This window comes from Cricetulus griseus, chromosome 6, assembly GCF_003668045.3.
Source record: "Cricetulus griseus strain 17A/GY chromosome 6, alternate assembly CriGri-PICRH-1.0, whole genome shotgun sequence".
NCBI lineage: Eukaryota > Metazoa > Chordata > Mammalia > Rodentia > Cricetidae > Cricetulus > Cricetulus griseus.
Window position 1 is genome coordinate 13,321,341 of NC_048599.1, and position 20,634 is coordinate 13,341,974.

Consider the following 20,634-nt stretch of genomic DNA (forward strand, 5'->3'; position numbering starts at 1 on the left):
GGACTTGGGTTCAGCTCTTGAACAATGGTCTCCTGGTGGCTTCTTAGGACCAAACACCCTTTTCCGTCTTTAGGTCTCTGACCTCAAGACTTGAGCCACAGTTGGAGTCTGGTGTCCCAGCCTCAGGCACATAGGTGTCCCTGGGTCACAAGAGGGAACACTGACTGGCAACGGAACCTTGATGACCAAGGCACTAAAGTTGGCTGCTCTGTCTCTTCCAGGCTTATAGAAGGAAGGGGAGAAAGGGGAAGTCTGTGTGAATGTGGATGTGTGTTGGCTTCACAATCCGGAAGGGAGCTGCCCCAGGAAAATGAGTGTTTAATGAAATGTCAGCCGTGCATAGTGTGATTCAGCGGGTTTGCTCCAGAACACTTTGACTCCTTAGTGGTTATTTATCAGTTCTGGTGGATGTTCGGTGTGGGTGGAGGTGGTGTAGGGTAAGCCTGTGCCAAAATTGCTGCTATCCTTGAGGCAGCTCTGTTGACAGCTCTACCCAGATGGCCAGGGCCAGGGAGGGAGGAACAGTCTGTACGCTACAGGCTGAGCAAGCCCTCTAGCCAGCCCTGCAGCAGACCACAGGGTGTATTGTGCACTGCCTCACCTTTCCCAGGTGCCGGCCCCCTGCACAAGCAGAGAACCTCAGTGCTCCACCATCACTGCCAAACAAAGCAGAGGTTCGAGGCTCTCTGCATGGTGTTCTGCAAGGAGCTGGCAGAAGATGCAGTCACTCTGCAGGCTTGCGCTTACCCATTCTGTCATAGTGTGCCCTGGGCTGGGGAGATGCTCAGAAGGGAAAGTACTTACTATCTGAGCATGAGGACCTGGGTTCGAATCCCCAGCACCCAGAAAAAAGCAAGATGGGATAGCACACACTGGTAATCCTAGCCCTGGGAAGCAAACTCAGGAGGACCCTGGGAGCATGGTGGCCAGCCAGGCTAGCCAGTTGGTGAACACAGTGAGTCAATCTAGGTCCACTGAAAAAATACTGTTACAATGAATAAGATGGAGAGAGCTAGGGGAATAAACCTCATGTCAGCCCTGGCCTCCACATGTGTACACACGCCTACACACACATGTGCACATACGCCTACACACACATGTGCATATACATCCACACACCACACACAACACAACAGAGATTCTAGCTGTCTTCTCCATTACCCTCACACCCACAGCTGTGCCTCCTGTGCCCTCCCAGGCTGCCAGGCAACTCATCTTGATCCCTGGTCGCTGCGCGACACAGCTTTCCCAGACCACAAATACATTGTTATGAGGCAATTTGAGTTTGTTTCAGGGCTGGGAGAGATAACAGAAGAGCGGCTTGTGCCTCCCATCAATCCGTGAATGGCTCCCCAGCAACCCTTAACTCAGACAAGTGGAGCGAGACAGCCAGGAGGGGAGGCGCTTGCCAGCTGAGCTGCCTGCTCCAAGTGGTAAGCACTGGGCAGGGCAGGGCAGGGCAGAGCAGGGAGCCTGGGGGCTGATCCCTCACAGAGGAAGGTGAGTGTGTGTGTGTATTCCCACATCTGGCATCAATTAAACCAGGTACTAACAGGAAAGACACTGGGAGGATGAGGACCAGATGTTTGCTGTGATGAAGATATTGGTGGCCCTTTAGCAACTTGTATCATGTTGTTGATTTTAAGCAATATCCATAATATCCATGAACAGTCCAACAGTCAGCCCTGTCTGCAGATCCTACCTCTGTGTGTTCAACCACCAAGGATCGGAAGAGCTGGGAACAAAGTGTGTCTGTGCTGGGCTTGCCTAGAATTGTCTTGTCATTATATCCCAGGCTAGAGAGCCTAACAGCTATCCATGTAGCATTATGTTGAATTAAGTAGTATAAGGAAACTGGGGATGGGCAGAATGTCCTGGACTCTGTGTGTGGGTCTGTGGTCTGGAAAAACCGTGTCTCTTATCCGCAGTGGCCCTGGAATCACTCCCAGATCTAAGGAACTACTGTTAATAGGCACCCAGATGGGGACACTATTAGCTCCATTATAGACAGAGAGGCTGAGGTATCCAGAGAGTGAAAGAGACAGGCATACTGGCCCAGACCTGTAATCCCAGAATTTAGGAGACTGAGGCAGGAGGATCAAGTGTTCTAGGCCAGCCTAGACTGCATAGCAAGTCCCTATTTCAGCAAGTAAAGGAAGAATAAAACATTTGCCAAGGGCACGCCACCTTCAGCGCTTAGGGATTTCTGTCTGAGTTCCTTTACATGAGGATTTGGAAGGCAGTGGGTTCAAAGTAGTTTTTTGTTTTCTTTACATTATTGTGTGTGTGCGCATGTGTGGAGGTCAGAGGGCAACTTTCAGGAGTCTCTTCTCTCCTACCATATGGGTCCCAGAAATTGATCTCGGGTTGTCCGACTTGACGACAAGTGCTTTTCCCCACAGAGACATCTCACCTGTCCTGTTTGGAGTTCTTATGGTTTTATTAGGTAATGTCACTTCCTTGGGGAAGAGGTGTAGTGTTTGCACACCACCCCTACCGCCCCCTACAATCTGTAAGCTGTCCCTGGGTCCCCTGTGTTGTGTATCTTCATTGTTTTTTACTGCTGCCCACTTTTCTTCATCGATGTCACTTAGGATTGCCTTCAGCTAAGTTCCTCCAGCTACCAGTGGCATCTCAGGAACAGTGGCTCTGCCTGTGTGTTTCTTGTGCCTGTCTGCCTTGTCTCTCCAGAGCACTTTCTCTGTCACCGAGTTCTCTCTGGTGACTATGTGGGACTGCTCTATCTAGGTGTGGGAAACTACACCACTGCTCACCCTGTTGTCCGCACAGGAGCTGAATGACTTGTATGGCAATGTGTCAACTGCAGATCATGCAGGAAGCGACACACCTTACCCATGATCCTGATGTCCTGGCCGTACAGTTCATCCTTTACCCTTCCAGTTTTATGCACTGTGGTGACTAGCTGCACCGTGTAGCAGAAGGCATTTGTACATAAACCATGGCAGTTGAAGCCAGGAATTATAAGCCACAGTCAGGACAGGGCACGCAAATCACTTCTCTACTGGAGGTGTGGATCCTAGCTTCAGGGGATGTCAGTCCAGCCCTGCTTCCTGGGCACAGGCATTGGCTTGCACATTGTCTCTGGCCTTTCTTGACCTGCCATAGTCTTAATCGGCTGCCAAATTGCTCTGCCCAGCACCAGTCCCCGGGCGCCTCCCTCATGCACCATCTCAGCCACTACCACTCTGAGAGTACAAGTTTTCCAGCTCCAGCGACGATCTGGGCTGCGCGTCTCATCTTGGCTCTCGTTCCAGCTCTCGTGTGCGCATTCTCTCTCCCTCTTGGCTGCAACTCCCAGCCCCCGGCCCACGCTAATCTGCTTTTCCCACCTCTACTGGTGCCGGAATAACCATTTTAAAAACTGCCCTGGGGAAATCTAATCAAATGAGAGCGAAGTCTAATTTGGCACTAAAAGCTTCTGACTGAAGCCCTGATTTCTGGGGCTTCACAGAGCTTGGATAATAAGGTATTTCTGGGTTTCACGAGGGTCTAGGGCTGCAAAGACGAAAGGGTTAGGGGAGATGATAGGAACTGTGATATTCCTGGTACAGAGGAAGGTCAGGGAAAACAGGGGAAGGACAGGAAGACAGGGCAAGGACAGGAAGACAGAGGAAGGGCTAGCCTAGCCAATCACCGATGGTTGTGAGTATTTGGACCACACCAGTATCACAGAGACCTTAGTAACCTCAATCTTTGGAGATCCCCAGCCAGGGACCCAGGAGAGCTGGGAGGGAACCCAGAGCCACCATGGGATTCAGCTGCCTTTCTCTGGTTCTCACTCATCAGAGAGGAGTTGTTTTGTATTTCCTGAGCAAGCTGTGGTCCTGGGTTCTTTGAGGGGGGGGGGCGGTGGATATAGCAATGACTGTAAACATGTCCCAGAACACCACACATGAAATACCACATCCAGCAAGCGTGGACTCTGTGAGGCTCTGGCCACTTTGCTGCTCGTTGTAGCTTCCAGGAACCAGCAAAATCCAGCCCCTTTTCCTATAACATCACCACCTCCCTCCCTCTCTGTCTTCCTTGGGGCCCTCAAATGTCCCAAGCTTGCTCCTATTACAGATCTTTGCTTCTTACAGTTCCCCCTGCCTGGCACAGTATCAGCATGACACCCTACAAGTGGATATCCCCTGTCAAGCCTTCTCCCAGTGGTCTACTCGCCTAACTAGGCTGCATGTCCCCATGCTTATACAACCTTCCAAAACAGCGCCACCTGCTGGGGATCAAAGTGTTGAAACACATGAGCCTATGGGGCACATTTTAGACTCAATCCATAACACCACCTCAGGAAGTGCAGTCTGTAGGTGACTGGCCAGATCTGTAAGTGTATGGCAGAGGTTGTTGGGTGGATCTGAAGCCATACATGCCCTGGGGCTGTTACCCCAAATTCTCCAATTCCATTTGCTGTCATTGTTGTTTTGATTGATAACTGACTCCTTTTTTTTTTTTTTCATCTTTTACACTTCTGTGGCTTCCAAAGAAAACTTTCCATCCCTGTACATATGTATTTTCCACTTTAATTTTATTTTTAATTGTAATATATCTTTACATTTTATTTATGTACATAATATGTGTTTGTGTGAGTGTATGCCATGTGTCTGCAATTACCCTCTGAGACCAGAATAGGGTGTCAGATCTCCTGGAGCTGAAGTTACATGCAGTTGTAAGCTTGGGTGCTGGGGATCAAACCTGTGTCCTCTGGAAGAGGAGCATGCTCTCACTACCTAGCATCTCTCTACACACCCCAATATTCCAGTACTGGGGGGTGTCCTAGATTACATTCTTCCTTGTTTAAGTTCTGAGCCAGTACAGAAAGAATGGTAACGATGATAGGAGCCAACCTGGGTCTGGTAAAGACAATGCAGAAAGGCTTCTTCCTGATGGCATTTGGGCTTCCGAGCCTTGTTCCAAGCTCCAGCTGAAGTACCCCCCAGCCCCCCACGCACACACGCTAAAAATTCCCTCTTAAAACAGAACCCACCCACAGCTCACTCGCTCTCAAGGATAAGCCAGAAAGGGGCTGGGCTCCTGAGTTCCCAGTTTGTCTCTTCAAACCCACCAGTTGTCTGGGCTAGTGGTCCAAGCTATGGCCCATGGACTACATCCAGCCCTCCATCTGTTTTTATAAATAAAGGATTATTGGGACATAGCCACACACAATTTCGGATGTCTTTTCTGTCCCTGTTTTCTACAAGGGTAACTGCCACTGAGGTGGTTTAGCTGTGGATGGACCCATTGGCCCTGCTGTATGTGGACTCTGAAGCAGGAGGGGCAATGAGAAGTGAAGAGGTCGGTGTGTCATAGTATAGAGCATGAAGGCAGAGTCACCTGCCATGAGGGGTGAGCACACTGACACTGAGACGCTGAGGAGATTGATTAGATCTGGTCCGAAGCAGCCCTGATCTCATAGGGCCTTTTCAGCTATCAGAGTCTGGTTCCAAAGAACCCTGAGTTATGCTCCAGGGCTAGACAATGGTAGAGTTGTTTTTTTTTTTATTAAGATTTTATTTATTTATTATGCATACAACATCCTGCCTCCATGTGTGCCTGCACGACAGAAGAGGACACCAGGTCTCATAATGGATGGTTGTGAGCCACCATGTGGTTGCTGGGAATTGAACTCAGGACCTCTGGAAGAGCCATCTCTCCAGCTCCCTGTCAATGGTAGAGTTTTTAAATAAGGTCACAGTTTCTCCTCTTGAGCACCACTGACATTTTGTTCTGGAAGGTTCTTTGTGGTCATGAGACTGCCCTGGGCGCTGGAGGAGGGGTAGCCATTTAGCAGCTCTTAGAGTCACCCATCATAACACTATCAGTACCACCTTCTGTGAGCTACCAGGACCATCTGGGGGACAAGGGCAACCTGAATGGAAGGTCCACTTGGGGAACCGAGCATGGCAGGGCATCCTGACTTTGGCCCTAGGCCACCCTGGCAGTGACCTTGTTATGCTCTGTAGGAAGAGACAGACTGATTTCTTGCTCTCCAAGAGCTGTCACATCTGCCTGCCTCTGAGAACTTTGTCACTCCAGTCACCCAGCCAGGAGCACTTGATTGCTGTGTCGTGAGGCACCCACGACCTAATCACATCTCATGATAAATATCTGAAGCTCCTGGCACTCAGACGGCACAGCCACCTCATGTCCCCTCCCCACCCCACCCCCCACACACACACCATCTCTCCACCTTCCCAAGGAAGGATCCTCCTTCCTGTTGACACTGCTCTCTGGGGCCTGGATCCTTGCAAGCAGTATTTCCTCTGCATCTCTCAGAAGCAGCTGCCCCTGGCCCTGCACTACTGAGGGTCCTCAGCAGATGCGTCTCCTTTGTCCTGTACCTGAGGGACTCTGGAATCCAGTGGCCAAGCTCCAAGGAGATGGTTCTCTCTACATATACCTGCCAGGTGTCCAAGGATCCCAATCTGTCACAACTCCTGTCCCCAGAGGCAGCAGGCTGTCCCAGCTCTGTTCTCAAAGGTCCAGCATGGAGGGCCCAACACTGCCCTCTGCACCCACCGGAGCCCAGTCCTCCTGCCTTCCCTGTAAGCGTTCCCTCACATACCTCTCTCCTCTTGAGTGTTGCACCAACACTCACTGGGCATTCCCTGGTCACAGGGCGCATCTCAGTGTGCTCTACCTTCCTACCTCAGACAATCAAGGTCCTGTGCTGGCCTCGATCATAGTGGAGTGACTTGGGACCTCAGTGTCCCTGTCTAGAAATAGAGGACTAGTGTGTGGCCTCTGTGTAAAACAGTCTGTCCCTCATGCCCAGGGAGAAGCTCCACATCTTGCCCTCCTGGTCAACTACGCATTGGTGTGCTTTTGTTAACAGCGGGCATCACTACGGACAAGTGTGACACAGAAGTGCACAGTGGCCAGATGGCCACTCCACAAAGGCCACCGTGGGGCCTCTGTTTCTACAAGAAATAAAGTGGGACTCTGGTGCTAAAACCCCCAGGCCCCTCCAACCTCCTCCCTTCCCTGCATCCAGCACTGACCAGCACTGCACTGTGGATTTCTTCTGCCCAGCTTTTGAATTTCAGTAAATTACATCTTTTTATAAATATCACTGAAATGGGTATTTTAAATTTTATGTTTTAACTGGGGGGTGGGGTGGGGCGATGAATGAGTGAAGTTCCTGTGGCGGCCAGAAGAGGGCATTGTGTCCCCTGCAGATTGAGTTGGCCCGCTGTTGCCCAGTGTAGATGGTAGGAACCAAACGTGGCTTCTCTGCAAGAACAGTGTGTGCCCTTAACCTCTGAGCCGTCTCCAGCCCTGTACTGAGTCTGACACAATGTATTTCTACCTGGTCTATTTCTCATACTGTTAACATGTGCCCTCACTCTTGGACGCAGTACAAGCCTGTGTCATTTTCTGTTATATAAATATATTCCAGAGGTTCACGACACATCTTCCCCCCAGTGAACCTCTTACTTGCTTCTGTTTGCTGAGTGTGCTGCTCTCAGTATGTCATGGGTGACTCTGAGTGTGCTGTTGTCACCGTGTCCTGGGTGTCACTTGAACATGTCTATGCTTTTCGGTGGGGTAAATAATCAAGTTTCAGGTTGCGGGATGAGAGCCCCTGTTCAAGTTTGGCAGACAGTGCCGAAGAGATTGCAAAGTGTTGGGCCGGTTGGCACACCCCAGCTATCTGCAACACCCCATCCTCACCAACCCTTGGGATACTGTCAGCTTTTCTGGGACTGTGGAAGACGGACTCCAGAGCACCCATAGGCCTGAGCAACCCTCCAGACCCCTGCTATTGATCCACTATTTTTAAAGGACATATTACCTACTGTAAATTATTTTAGTAATTCTATAGCCATACTTCAAAATACCTTGATTTTTTCCCTGTAATCATACTTTGCATTTGTTTGTTTGTTTGTTTTTGTTTTTATTTTTTGAGACAGGGTTTCTCTGTGGCTTTGGAGGCTGTCCTGGAACTAGCTCTTGTAGAACAGGCTGGTCTCGAACTCACAGAGATCCGCCTGCCTCTGCCTCCCAAGTGCTGGGACTAACAGCGTGCGCCACCACAGCCCGGCCCTACTATACATTTTATCTTGTACATGCAAATACCTGTGAGAAGAGGCCCTGGGCTCCCCGCCTTGCCAAAGGGCTAGGGGTGGGGTGGGCTGTTGGTCTGTGGCTGTGAACATTCATCACCTTAGTCAACATCTTTGAGTGATGCCAAGGCCAAGTCTGGCCGCTCGCTCACGCGCCTCTGGTCCCTCTCCCTTCTAGCTTTCTTCGGAAAATACCTCAATGAGTACAACGGCTCATACGTGCCACCAGGCTGGAAGGAGTGGGTCGGACTGCTTAAAAACTCCCGATTTTATAACTATACCCTCTGCCGGAACGGGGTGAAGGAGAAGCATGGCTCGGACTACTCCACGGTAAGCTGTGCCCTCCCCAGGTCCAGCCGGGAGAGCCCTGCTCTTAGCTCACTCCTGGGTTTTCCATCTCGCTAGTTCTAGAGACACCTCAAATGCCCTCCTCCAAGAGGCCCCCCATCACTGTTCCAGCCCAGTTTCTGGCGTCTGAGCTCCAACATGCAAGTGTGACCCTGAACAACCCACTTCTCTGTGCCTTCTCTGTTACCTTGCCCACTTACTACAATTAATGAACAAACAGACCTGTTCTTGGCTGACCATGAACACTCAGTTTTGTTATCATTATCTTTTCTGTCCATCATGGGGCGGGAGGCAGCTGCAGCCCCTCCTGCTATGTTCCCTCCTCTTTCCTACTCTGTTTTCCTCCACCAAGCATCTTCGTTTCCCTTCCGATGCTGTGAAGAGACACCATGAGCATAGCAACTCTTATAAAGGAAAACATTTCATTGGGGTGGCTCAGGTCAGAGTTCAGTCCACTATCATCATGGGAGGACATGGTGTCATGCAGGCAGACACGGTGCTGGAGAAGGAGCTGACAATCCTTCATCTTGATCCCCAGGCAGCAGGAAGTGAACTGAGACACTGGGTATGGCTTGAGCATATATGAAACCTCAAACAAAGCCCATCCCCACAGTGACACACTTCCTCCAGTGAGGCCATACCTAGTCCAACAAAGCCACACCTCCTTTTGACTTATAGGAGCCAGTTACATTCAAACTACCACACTACAAGGCAATGACCACAAGCTGCTGCTCTGTTCTCTCCACCTGCACAGTCCAGGATCCTAGCCAGGGAACGGTGCCACCCCACAGTGGGCAAGTTTTCCTGCCTTGTGTAAAGCATTGGTGGTAATCCCCTCCACAGAAATACCCAGGTCTGTCTCCCAGGTGATCCTAGATTCTACTAAGGTGACAGTGAACACCAACTGTCATAGCGTTCTGTGTGCTGTGCTTGCTTATCTGCTGTCTGCTCCGTGAGGGCAGTGATCAAGGCACATGCATAGCTCCATCCCTGGTGCCTAGCATAGTGCAGGGCACATAGGGAGCACTCAGCCCAAATCCGCCCCCCCCCCGTCCTCATCCTCACCATCCTCCCATCTCTCCCTCTCCCAGGATTACCTCACCGACCTCATCACCAACGACAGTGTGAGCTTCTTCCGTACATCCAAGAAGACGTATCCACACAGGCCCGTGCTCATGGTCATCAGCCATGCAGCCCCCCATGGCCCCGAGGACTCAGCCCCCCAGTACTCACGCCTCTTCCCCAACGCTTCCCAGCACATGTAAGTCCCAGCCCCAACATGGCAGAGTCAACCGTGGTTAACACGGGAGTGGGCGGGTCAGGGTTCTGCAACAACGGGACAACGGTGATGTAGCTAAGCCTTCCCTGTAAATCCTCCTGGTTAGAGAACCCAAAAGCTGCCGTGCCAGCACTTGAGGGGTAGAAACAGGAGGGTCAAGAATGCAAGGCCAGCCTCAGCTACATAGACAGTGAAGGCTACGGTGGGCCACATGAGACCCTGTCTCAAAATAAATAAATAAATAAATAAATAAATAAATAAATAAATAAATAAATAAATGCCAAGAGCATGGAAAGGGAAAGCTGGGCTCAGTCGATAAGACACAAAGATCTCAGGAGTCCAGCTGTTCATCAGCTGCGCCTCTAGGGCACAGGCCGGCCAGCCTGGCTCAACCCACCACAGATGGTTGCTGGGCTGGGATCCGTGCCCTCACCCTCAGTGGGTTTGCACATCCCAGGCTTCCTTTATGAGCCTCTGTTTATATCCTACATTTAAACCCTGTTCTCTCCCTTCTGTGATAAAATACCTGACAAAAGGAGGTTGGGGAAGGAAGGGCTTACTTTCATTCCCAGTTTGAGGGTCCAGTCCATCATGGCACGGAGGGTGTGGTGGGCAGAGCAGGAGGCATCTGCGGTCAGGACACAGGTGAGTGCTGGTGACCAGCTGGCCTTCTTCTTCAGTCTAGGACCCCAGCCTATGGAGTGCTGTTTCCTTCATTCGGTTAAATCTCTCTGGAAAAAAACACCCTCCCAGTTCCTAGGTGACTCTAAATCCAGCCTAGGTGCCAACAAACATTTACCATCACAGTGTCCATAGTTCCACCGCCTGTGGTTGGCCTTTGGTCTTCGTGGTGACCCTGGTATATCAGTTCTCTGTTGCTATGTGTCAAATGACTCCAGAGTTTAACTTAACCCTGTTAAACAGCAAGCACACATCACCTCTTAACCCTGTGCTAGAGCCTGGGTCGGTGTGCTGATGCCCTGACCAGCTGGCTACTTCTGCTGTGTAGGCCTCTCTATAAAGCCATTCAGAAAGGGAAAGAGAGGTCAAGATGGAAGCTGCCATACTTTCTTCCTGTACACATATCACTGTTCTGTTAGAGAAGCCCATGTAGGGTTGTAAAAATCAAGAAGAGTGTCATTAGGGCCACCTTTGATGCTCTCACACTTAGTGTTCCCATCCTACAGATGAGGTCACCCAGCTGCAAAAAAAACGACAGAGCCAGGATTCAAATCCAGCTACCACTAGTGCTCCCATCTCCTGGCCCACACCACAGGTCCACCATCCAGCTGGCGAGTACAGCTTTCTAGAAAGTTCTCTGGCTTTTCTCTGACTTACACTACTTCAGGCTCAGCAGTGACACTCAGCAGCCCTTGCTGTGACATTCTAGGGTAGCAAGGACAGGGCAATTTAGACACCACCTGAATATCCAAGGTGTTTAATTTTCATTAGAGTCAGAATGTGCCACCCTCCCCCAGCTCAGTGCTAATTACTTTCTGACAGTGTGAAGCACTCAGAGGGATAACACGGTGTGGGCTGAGGGGAGAGGTAACTGTATCTGGGGAGCAGTAGGCTACCCTCACCCCAAGTGCACAGCACAGCCTCCATACAAATGCGCCTGTCTGCCCAGCCCTCCATCCCCCGCCCTCTGCCCTCTTCCCCAGCCTGAGCCTGGTGCCTGTCAGCCAGGGTGTGTGATGGTTGACACTGCCTGCTCCCATACTGTCCCTTTGAAGTGAAATGACAGAATCTGACAGTGGGTACAGCCCCCAGCTGCTTGCCTGAAACTTCCTCACTCTACTTCAATGGCTCCCAGAGGCTCTTGTCCTGGAAGACAGCTGCTCCCAAACAGCTCTACAGGACGGTTTTGCAATGCTCAAGGAGAGGAGACAAGAGAGCAGAGCTCTGCATGGATGGTGGCACACAGAGCCTTCAAGTGGACATCCCCCCCCCACCTGCAGAGCCTTCAAGTAGACATCTCTCCCCCCACCCCCCACCCCACAGCAAGCCTGCCTCGTCCCTGCTCCTGGAGCAGACTTTTGGGTCTGTGGCAAGCATTACTGAGCTAGTGCCCACCCCTGTTCCCTGCTCTCCACCCCGCCTCCAGGGCCCCATTCTTCCCACCATGCCACACATAGGCAGACACGCTTTCGGACACTGAAATATAGACACACAGGAACGTGGGCCACACAGCACATGCATGCAGGCATGCATACATGTTCAGACACATACATGGACATATACAGATACATGCACAAGTACATGCACCATACACATGCAGACACACGTAACAGGCACAAAGAACTCACACAGAGACAAACATGGGCAAACACATTCAGATATACATCAAAAACACACACACTAACACATGCAGTCATTCAGATATGCATAGGCACATACACACAAACACACACGACTAGGTGAGCGTGCAGGTACATAAGCTCACAGACCTGCACAGACATGTGCACATACACGTGTCAGCCCATAGCACATCTCCCAACACGTGACATCTGACAGCAAGCCTGGGTGCCGAGCTATGAAGTGAAAATGGGGGCTGTGCCGACAGACTGGGGTGGCAGGTCACAGTCTGCTGCTCTGAGATGCACAGCTACGGGGACCCACTAAACAAAATGAGGGGTGTCATTGCTGTGAATCAGCTAGTGTAAGGAAAGGGGACAGCCAGCTCAAGGTCCTTTAGGGACACCCAGATATTCCTCAGATGTTTGAGGAGCCCCACCTGGGGCAGGTGACCAGCTGCCTGGCGCAGGTCCCACTCAAGACCCAGCTCCCTAGCTTCTGGCTCCATACAGCCTCCCAAAAGGACAGAGTGATGCCAGCTACTCACCGGCTCCCAATGGCCACCTGCATCACCCTCCAGGCAAGATGCTCCCAGCAGGGCAGATACCAACCTGACTCCTCAGGGACAGCCATTGTATCCTGGAGTCTAAGCCTGGGTCACTGGGAGTGACTTCCCCACACTCCAGCTGACAGTGTGGCTTTGCTACAGCCCCAGCAGCCCCTCTGGCTCCCTGAGATGAGGAGGTTTGTTTCCAAGAATGTTCTACACAGAGATCGTGCCCTGGGCCAGCCTCGTGGGACACGGGCATTTCTCATAATCAAAGAGTGTGTGGGCTGGGAAAGATTTAGCTGCAGGAGGCTGCCAGGAGCCAGGGGAGCCTTGAGGCCCTAGTTTCCTCCTCGGCACACAGTAGCAGCTTCCTATCCGTTGGACTGCTGCAAGCTACCATGGTGCCATCTCCTTACAAGACCCTTGGATGTGTGACAGAGTCCTAGGGTCCCCAGACGGGGCCAGTGCTGGTGCTGAAGCCTCTTTGAAAGGATTGATGAATGAATTCTAGAAAGTTCTTAAAGAAGGGCTCGTGCCAAGCTGAGAGGTAACTACTGGCTTTCTGCACTTGGGGACTCAGGTTCATTGACTGTTCTGCCACCCCCTAAAGGTTGTCTCCCTCCCGTTTACACCTTGTGTCGGGAGCAGTTCACAGATGGTGTTTAGTGGAGCCCCTCAGGTGCCAGTACCACCTGGCCCTATCTGAAGCAAGCTGCCCATGCGTGGCACAGGGTCACCTCTCCTCTGAGGCATTTTTTTTCTTGACCGCCTGTGTTTGCCACCAGCACACCGAGCTACAACTATGCACCTAACCCAGACAAGCACTGGATTATGCGCTACACGGGACCCATGAAGCCCATCCACATGGAATTCACCAACATGCTGCAGCGCAAGCGCCTGCAGACACTCATGTCTGTGGACGACTCCATGGAGACGGTAGGCCCTGCCCCTCACGCCCCAATCCACCTAATAGGCCTCTGCCCTAACCTGAAAACCTAAACCAGAGGACCAAACACTGTGTAGACCTGGGAAAGGAGACTTGGAGCAATCCAGAAGGAGGCCTCTGCCTCCTGAAACTTTCCCATGAGCCTGGGCCAATGTAGCCTGCTGCTTTTCTTTAAAAAAAAAAAAAAAAAAAAAAAAAGCAAAAGCATCTCATTCTGTATAGCCAGGCTGGCCTAGAACTCAATAAGCAGCTAAACTGGCCTCTAACCCATGGGAAACCTCCTGAGTTCTGGAATTATAAAAAAGCCACCATCCTGGCTGCTTCAGTTTCTTTTTAAAAGGACAAAAAGATCCTGATAATTTCAGTAGCTTTACTGAGCCATAACTCATACGCCATGCAGTTCACCCAGTTGAAGTACACAGGGCAATGGGTGTTGCATTTGCTTTGTTTTAAGACAGAGTCTCATGTAGCACGGAATGTCCCAGCACTCACTGTGTAACTGAGGACAGCCTTAAATCCCTGGTCCCCCTGCTTCCGCCTCCCTAGTGCTAGGGTCTGGGGTGTGTACCGCCTGCTTTATGCTGGGGATTGAACTTGTGTATGATGGGCAAGTGCTCTATCCAACTAAGCCATGTCCACAGCTCTCGCGGATTTCCATTTACTGAGTTGTAGAACCATTGCCACTGTCAATTTTGAACATTTCCATCATCCCTCAGGGAAAACACCCTTCACTTAGCCATCACCCCAGTCTCTGCAGGTGCTAAGCTCTCGGTTACTCTTGACATATGCAAATGGATCATACAAAATATGGCCTTTTGTGCAGGGCTGTGGTGGCGGCACACCTTTAATCCCAGCACTTGGGAGACAGAGGCAGGTGCATCTGAGTTGGAGGCCAGCCTGGCCTACAGAGCGAGTTCCAGGACAGCCAGGGCTACACAGAGAAACCCTGTCTCGGAAAACAAATTAATATATTTATCCATATCCTTTGGGAACTGGCTTTTTGTCCCCAAGGCTCACCCACAGTGAAGCATATGTCAGAATCCCCAGGACCCACAGGATAGAGATCTGACTCCCAAAAGTTCTCCTTTGACACACACACACACACACACACACACACACACACACACACACACACACACACACGCACGCACGCACACACTATTTCTTGTATTGAGGAATCATACTCCATTGTGTGGGCTAACAGTTCACACACTAGGGATCCATAAATATCTAAATTTAAATTAATTAAAATACCATAAAATGAAGATAGCCTTCCATGGTCACACGAGACATAGTTCATGTGCTCCATAGCCACACAGGGCAGCACAGGCCCTCCTCACATGGCCACTATCACAGAAAGTTCTGTGCAACAGCTCTGTTCCAGGTCACAAACTCCTGCCCTGGTCACATCTACCTTCATTCATTCATTCACTCACTCATTCATCCCATGTCATTTATTGAGGATCAGTGCAAGTGGGAACCAGCTACCAGGGATCAAAATGGCAAGTGCCCCACACAGCAAGACTCCCACCCTGAGGAGCGTCCACTGTAGTGTGAGGACTGTCTACAGAAGAAGGGACATTGATTAAGTGTGAGGGACCGTTCAGCAGGGGAGTGAGCTCATTAACAGTCCCAGGGGCCTTGCAGAGAAGTAGATTGCCCCAAGGCATGGGAGGGATGATACAACTGGAGGGCTCCAGTCCGTTGCCCCTTGCTCTAGGCCAGACACCTCACCCCTAGCCTCTGTTGCAGATTTACGACATGCTAGTGGAGACGGGTGAGCTGGACAACACATACATCGTGTACACTGCTGACCACGGCTACCACATTGGCCAGTTTGGCCTGGTGAAGGGCAAATCCATGCCCTATGAGTTCGACATCAGGGTCCCGTTCTATGTGAGGGGCCCCAACGTGGAGGCTGGCTCTCTGTAAGTATGTCACCTCTACCCACATCCCAGGTCCCAGGCTCACTGGGAGATCTTGGATTCTGTTTGGCTCTGAAGCTCAGCCCGAGTGCAAGCCACATCCCCCAGGGGCACAATTCCAGAACAGCTGAGCCAGTCACTGTGTCACCCAGGGTGGACTCCAAGGAGTCTTATAGCCTTCTTCTGAGGCAGAAGCCAGGAGCTATGCGCTCCTGTGGAAAACAGCAAAGTGGGTTCTGTGCCAGGGAATACAGAGGCTAGTGTTCCCGGTGCACGGGAAGGCGCTGCAATCTCCGCCCCAGCTCAGCAGTCACTGGGCTGGTAGCTGTTGGAGGTGACTTGAGCCGGGAGCCATTATCAGCTGACATCAGCTGAACCTTCTCCTGGTGGTATCGAGGAGCAAGCCATCTGCCTTCCATCTTTCCTCAAGGACCACATGGGCCACAGACCTCAGCTGTTCCCCTTGGTTTAACCTTTGAGGTGGCCACCTGCAGCAGAAATGCTAGCAGGAGGCAGAGATGAAAGAAGGGTTGGTAATCATGGTGACATGGTCCCTGCGGCAGCTGAGGTATGAGGGGGACATCAAGGCTCAGCCAGGTAAATGCAGAGAACTGGAGCTTGCACAGTACACCTTCAAACCAGCAAGGGGTTAGACACAGAAAGAAAACTCCGGTAAGACAGGGCTGAACATCTGTCCATATAACACTGGAATATCAACCCATCTCCCCCGTCACCCCGATAGATAGTCATGGCTGGGCCATTCTCACGTGATGGCCACTGAGTGGATCACTCAGCAATCACTAAGATGTGGTTCCAGGAGCAGAGTCCCCTTGTGAAGAGCTAAAAGGGAAGATCAGTGGCCCTCAGCTATCTGTGGAAGGTCATTCTGGGTCGAGGGCAAGAGCTTAGGGACCAGACGATGCATGCCCGGACAGCAAGAATCTACAAATGCCTGCAGGCATTTGGTCTAGAGGCGCAGGGGTTAGCCTTAGGGCAGGTAACCTCGTCAGCTCAGCACCTTGGTACTGATCTGCTGAAACTGGCCTCCGTAAGGGTCAGAGTGGCAGGATGGGGGCTTCCTTGCCTGCGCACCTTCCTCCCTCTTCACCTCCAGCTGCCTGTCCCAAGCTAAGCTATCACCCAGGTGGCCAAGTTCCCACTCCCTTTGTCCCCCAGGAATCCTCACATCGTCCTCAACATTGATCTGGCCCCCACCATACTGGATATCGCCGGACTGGACATCCCTGCTGACATGGATGGGAAGTCCATCCTCAAGTTACTGGACTCAGAACGGCCAATGAACCGGTGAGAAGGGCGCAGGACAAACCCAGGGGACAGGGGCTCCCTGGCCAATGTGAACTCAACCCAACCATGGGGAACTGGGAAGGCCACTAGCATCAGGAACTAAGGACCTAGGTGCCCCACACTAACCCATGAGATAAGGAAGGGCCAACCCTCTCCAGGATTCTGTCCTCTCATTTGGGACTGAGGACCCTTCCAAAGTTAAAATGGTGGAAAGCCTGAGGTAACTAGCATCTGTGTAATGCTAGGGGCATGGGGACTCTGCTGTATGCCAGGTGATTCCAGCATGTTCACTCCATAGTCCCCCAGCAAAGGGGACTTAACGTTAACTGAGTCCTAGAGAGGTTAGGTGATAATCAAGAATTCAGACTCTTCATCACGATGACTATGGCTTTTATTACCCTAGAGGTGGATGCTGTTACTAACAGGTGTCCTAGGAGCAGCAGTAAACCAAAAAAAGGTGGTAGGAAAGCTGGGCTGAGATGCGGGACCAGAAAGGCAGGAGCGACCCCTGGTGGCCAATACTGAAACTGCCCGCTGGCTGACAGGTCTCCATGCTCCATGTCATCCTTGGCCTTGCCCTGAGCCTTTCCTAGGCTTTCCTTGCAGAGGGTCCAGCCCTGAGGTTGACATGAGGCTATCCTGAAAGGCAGTACATCCTCCACCTGAGGGATCTGGAAGGATCTGAAATGAATGTGTGCAGAGTGTGGGGGCCAGGACACTTTAGAATTGGGGCACAGGGTAGAACGTTGTCTTTCAGTGCCCCATCTATGAAATGGAGAAGACAGCATGCATTATATACACAGGCTCCAGTTACACAAACCTGACCCTAATGGGTCAGGAGGAAGGGCCCTCTGAAGACCCTCCTTAACCCAGAAATGGGGAGCGCTGTCTCTGCCAGCATTTGGAGGCCTAGGCTCCTGAGAGACCCTAAAACTTCTCTCTCTCTCTCTCTCTCTCTCTCTCTCTCTCTCTCTCTCTCTCACACACACACACACACACACACACACACACACACACACAGAGGCAACTGGATGACTTCAACCCCAGAGAGGCATTCAGAATCCCATCTTGGAGAAGTGGCCCTGTCCATGGGGTGTGGGACCTTTCCAGTGTCCCAATGCTACTTACAATGACTGCCACTGCCCCAGTCTGGGACAGTGGTGGACAGGGCTGGACCTGCTTGTTTTCTAGGTTCCACTTAAAAAAGAAGCTAAGGGTCTGGCGAGATTCCTTCCTGGTGGAGAGAGGGTAAGTGCTGGGCAGGGAGGCCCCTGCTAGGAGCTCCTGCAGCCACAAGACTGAAGGAGGCGGAAGAAGGCTATGCTGATGACTGGGTGACTCGGGCTGTGTGTCCGAAGCCCCAGTCATGATTGGGTTAACTGATACAATTCTAATCTGAAAGCCACAGGTCCCCTTTAACATACTTGGCAGAGCCTGTACAATGTCTTCATTGCTCATTTATTCCAACTCAAGCCATCTGGAATGAACAGCTTCTAGAGAGTTCCCATTAAAACCTAGGTGCAGGGCTAAGGTTAAGACCACTGGCTGTTCTTCCAGAGGTCCTGAGTTCAATTCCCAGCAACCACATGGTGGCTCACAACCATCTATAATAGGATCTGATGCCCTCTCTGGTCTGCAGGTGTACATGAGAGCGCACATACATAAAATAGAAATAAATAAATTTAAAACCCAGGTGCTCTCAGCAGCTAGACACACGACCTCCACAGTAGGTCTCCACAGAGCTGATTGGGGCTGCAGCCTAGGCAAGCACAAGTCATCCCAGGGCTCCCCACAAGTTCAACCAGCCCCCACTGCCCCTCCCACCAGCAAACTGCTCCACAAGAGAGATGGTGACAAAGTGGATGCCCAGGAGGAGAACTTCTTGCCCAAGTACCAGCGTGTGAAGGACTTGTGTCAGCGTGCCGAGTACCAGACAGCATGCGAGCAGCTGGGCCAGGTGAGGAGATGGCCCAAATCCTCCTGGGCCTCTAGGCTGTGATTCCTTGGTTACATGAGAGGCTCTGGTCCCTGTCAGAGTAGCAGTGCCCTGGGTGTGTGGCCTAGCACCACTTGTGAGGGGAAGTACCAGCAGGCAGTGTGAACAGCATTGCCTTCCTGCTGACTTCTATGGTATTCTCTTTGTGGCTGTCTTGCCATTTATAGGGCAATTAAGGTAATAGCTTTCAAGATTTTTTTTTTTTTTTAAGAACACTGATCGAAACTGGGCGCTGGTGGCACATGCCTTTAATCCCAGTACTTGGAAGGCAGAGGCAGGCGGATCTCTGTGAGTTTGAGGCCAGCCTGGTCTCCAGAGCGAGTGCTAGGATAGGCTCCAAATCTACACAGAGAAACCCTGTGTCGAAAAATCAAAAAAAAAAAAAAAAGAACACTGATCGAACGAAAAAGTATAATCCAGGTGGTGTCCAGGAACAACAAGGGCTGGTGTCTGGAGAGCCCAAAGGGGGCTTTTCCAAGGTGGGCTGTGGGGAGGGACAGTTCACTGGGCATGAGCCTTAAAGGGTAGGGCAGGGAGACAGGAAGGAAGGAAGGAAGGAAGGAAGGAAGGAAGGAAGGAAGGAAGGAAGGAAGGAAGGTGGATGTGTGGACATGCAGAGCAAGCAGGAGTGGGGTTCTCCTGGCCCACCTCAAAGGGTGTGAGGGCAGCAGGAAGCTGTGACATTATAGACTCTGGCTGCTAGGAGAGTAGGTTGGTGGGGGAGAGTGCAGAGTGATGAAGACCTTGACGAGAACACTCGGCTAAGTATCACAGTGCCAGTTCCCCACAGCTGTGTGACCTGGGCAAGGATCCCTCCCACTCTGTGCTTTCTCTCTCAAAGTGGGACTCATGACAAACCTCCTTCACGCTGCAGTTTGAGTTGCACTCAAGTGAGTACACACAGGCACTGGAAGAGAGAGTGAGGGGCTAAGGAAGGGCAAGGCCAGCAGGGAAGAAAATCCAAGGAGAAGGCAGAGAGAGAAGCCTATATACCAGGAGCACCGGCACGGGTCCTAAAGATCAGGCCTTGGAAGGTTTTAAGCAGGAATAACATTGCCCTGAAAGTGGCCTGCTTGGCCACCGTGAGGGCATGGCTTTAGGCAGACAGGAGCAACCCCACCAGGACTGTCTTGCTGGGTGCGATGGTAGGTTCAGCTATGTGTGGACAGAAGAGAGGAGCAGGCACTTGGAGGTGATAAGGGTATGGCATTTATTTGCCAAGCTGTGGCTGAGACGCTAAGGAGGTAAGGTGTGCCGAGCTTGCTCCTTCTCTCCGATCTCTCAGCATTTCCCTCTGTATCTGACTCCAGCTTTTTATTATCTAGGCCAATTAAGAACTCTATCTAAAAGCTGAGCACGTGCAGGGAGAGGAGGGGTGGGTGTGGCAAGCAGGATGGCAGGGTCCCAGGTGCCTGAAGCCCCGCTGTGTCCCACAGAAGTGGCAGTGTGTGGAAGATGCTTCCGGGACACTGAAGCTGCACAAGTGTAAGGGCCCCATGCGGTTTGGTGGTGGCGGCGGCGGTGGCAGAGCCCTCTCCAACCTGGTGCCCAAGTACTACGGGCAGAGCGGTGAGGCCTGCACATGTGACGGCGGCGTCGGGGACTACAAACTGGGCCTGGCTGGACGCCGCAAACTCTTTAAGAAAAGTAAGTGTCAGGCCTGGTCAGACTAGGCAGGAGGAGCAGCCGGGGCCCAGGCCTCATGAGCTTTCAAACAATTCCACAGACACTCGTCTCCAAGCCTGGGTGTGTCCTTGCAGCAAGGGACACTGCCAAATCTCTCACAAGCCACCATTCAAGAGGACAGCCAGCAGTGATAGGACAGGCCACTAGGACGCTAGAAGTGTGGACAGGGACCAAGGCCAAGCACTTGGGACCAACAGGAGGATAGTGTCTCCCTGTC

The 20,634-nt window shown here is 51.6% G+C and overlaps 1 protein-coding gene across 3 annotated transcripts in view; it reads left to right on the forward strand.

Annotated features, from left to right (window-relative positions):
- Sulf2 (sulfatase 2) overlaps positions 1 to 20,634 on the forward strand; it is an 84,890-nt gene that overhangs the window by 55,293 nt on the left and 8,963 nt on the right. For all 3 annotated transcript variants that reach the window (XM_027423383.2, XM_035446746.1, XM_027423385.2), the window contains exons 4-11: positions 8,263 to 8,414; positions 9,524 to 9,693; positions 13,345 to 13,495; positions 15,258 to 15,433; positions 16,607 to 16,735; positions 17,927 to 17,983; positions 18,563 to 18,692; positions 20,168 to 20,378. In XM_027423383.2, the coding sequence (XP_027279184.1) occupies positions 8,263 to 8,414; positions 9,524 to 9,693; positions 13,345 to 13,495; positions 15,258 to 15,433; positions 16,607 to 16,735; positions 17,927 to 17,983; positions 18,563 to 18,692; positions 20,168 to 20,378 (1,176 nt within the window). The remainder of the gene's footprint in view (positions 1 to 8,262; positions 8,415 to 9,523; positions 9,694 to 13,344; positions 13,496 to 15,257; positions 15,434 to 16,606; positions 16,736 to 17,926; positions 17,984 to 18,562; positions 18,693 to 20,167; positions 20,379 to 20,634) is intronic.